The sequence below is a fragment of the Lolium perenne genome, chromosome 4 (genome assembly GCF_019359855.2).
Source record: "Lolium perenne isolate Kyuss_39 chromosome 4, Kyuss_2.0, whole genome shotgun sequence".
Classification (NCBI taxonomy): Eukaryota; Viridiplantae; Streptophyta; class Magnoliopsida; order Poales; family Poaceae; genus Lolium; species Lolium perenne.
This window is the reverse complement of record NC_067247.2, coordinates 41,900,439-41,901,976: the sequence shown is the minus strand read 5'-3', so window position 1 is coordinate 41,901,976 and position 1,538 is coordinate 41,900,439. Positions and strand designations below refer to the sequence as shown.

The window sequence follows — 1,538 nt, the reverse complement described above, 5'->3', positions numbered from 1 at the left end:
TCAGTACACATATTCATTCAGTTTTTCAGGTCCTTCTAGCATATGAACTCGATGCGCTAAACTGCAAGGTCCTAGTGCTTGGATGATCTCTGTTGTTAGTGGAGTCTTTTAATAGCAGTACCTGGATTGCAATATAGCATATGATATTGTTTCTTAACTGCTGTTTCTTGCATACATGTCATTTTTTCGTCAACTGAATCCATTAGTTACTTGTCTTTGAAAAAGAGGAGCCCTGTGGAAAACAACTACAAATTAAGGAAAAATGAAAACCCACCAAATGGTCTCAAATATGGCGTGGGGATTTCAGAATTGGCAGTACTTACCCACATACCTTTTTTGCATTATTCTTTATGGTTAGGTTTGGGGCCAGAGACATGGCCTTCTCAAAAGGCGGTAGGAAGAGTAAAGAGTGAAAAGGGACAAGATACCAGAACAGATGGCTGAAAAGCAGCATGATTGGGTTGCAAGGAAGCACAATGTGGCAGAAGAAGGGAGAAGGGTATAGTGCACTGAACTTCACCTCGTGCCAAAAAGCAAAAACCCTGATGGTTGCTTCCTCTCTAACCGACGCTTTTTAAAATTTTCTCCTTTTGCTACGTACATAACATACCTAGCTTGCAGCCTCTGCTCCCTCATTTCCACCATCCCCATGCCATGAGGCCATAGCCTGAAGCTCTCATCAAGGCTTCCTCATGGGGTGGTTCCGCTCGCTCTTCTCCCCTCTGAGGAAGCTCATGGTCCGCTCACATTCCGCGCGTAAATACCGTAAGATCGTTCGACTAATCTTCTTGGTGTTGTTCCAAAAACCTCACATTTCGATGAATGGGACAAAAATGTGCTTTTGTTCTCTTGTGCCATTGTTAGGCACTGACATTGTTGTGTTTGGTGCTTCTGCGCAGGGAGGGGCATGCGGGTCCTGTACAAGGATGTCAAGTCCTGCCAGGATGAAGATGTACACGTCCTATGGTCCATCCTAGTCGACTCGCACCGTCACCCCGCCATGGTGAAGCTGAAGCTCTAGGGTCTTGCAACGATTGCAGCCATGGTGGATGCATGATTTTCGTCGGCGAACCAGCCATTATCTTTTCGTGTAGAACTGCATAGTTCCAATGGCAATGGCGTCAAGAAAAAGACGACGAGAAAAAGAGAGGCGGATGAGTTAGATGCTTTCCTTGTGTGTGATTCTCTGATGTGTGAATCTTGTGGCTTTGTGAGAGTGAGGTTGAAACGTCACCTTTGCTTGATGTGAGTGAGGTTGAGCTGATGTATCTGTATATAGAAGCTCTTGGTGCCTTACCTAATGGTATTGAGTCTGCTGGTTTGTTTTTCTGTCCCTTATTTTTCCTCATTCAACTAATAATAGGTTGGCTCATGTGTTTGTATTTTTTTGTATTATGTGTCTGTAATTTCTCCGTTCTTGCGTTTCCAGTGTCCATGAGGAAAAATAGACTTATCCAAGGCATATGTGCATAGTTAGGGCTTCTTTGATTCGTAGGATTCGTATAGTAATTATGTAGAATTTAGATCTTATGAATTTT

General features: G+C 43.4%; 1 protein-coding gene across 1 annotated transcript; it reads left to right on the top strand.

Annotated features, from left to right (window-relative positions):
• The first annotated feature begins 611 nt into the window (after positions 1-611).
• Positions 612-1,329, top strand: LOC127348330 (uncharacterized). Its single transcript, XM_051374388.2, has 2 exons — positions 612-765; positions 900-1,329. The coding sequence occupies exons 1-2, from the start codon at positions 693-695 to the stop codon at positions 1,019-1,021; spliced, it is 195 nt and encodes a 64-aa protein (XP_051230348.1). The 5' UTR covers positions 612-692; the 3' UTR covers positions 1,022-1,329.
• The last annotated feature ends 209 nt before the right edge of the window (positions 1,330-1,538 follow it).

What these genes read in the sequence shown, in the direction of transcription:
- LOC127348330 (XM_051374388.2), top strand. Translation starts at nt 693, where the DNA reads ATGGGGTGGTTCCGCTCGCTCTTCTCCCCTCTGAGGAAGCTCATGGTC. An exon ending in ACATTCCGCGCGTAAATACC is followed by an intron (nt 766 to 899) that starts GTAAGATCGTTC and finishes GCTTCTGCGCAG; the next exon opens with GGAGGGGCATGCGGGTCCTG.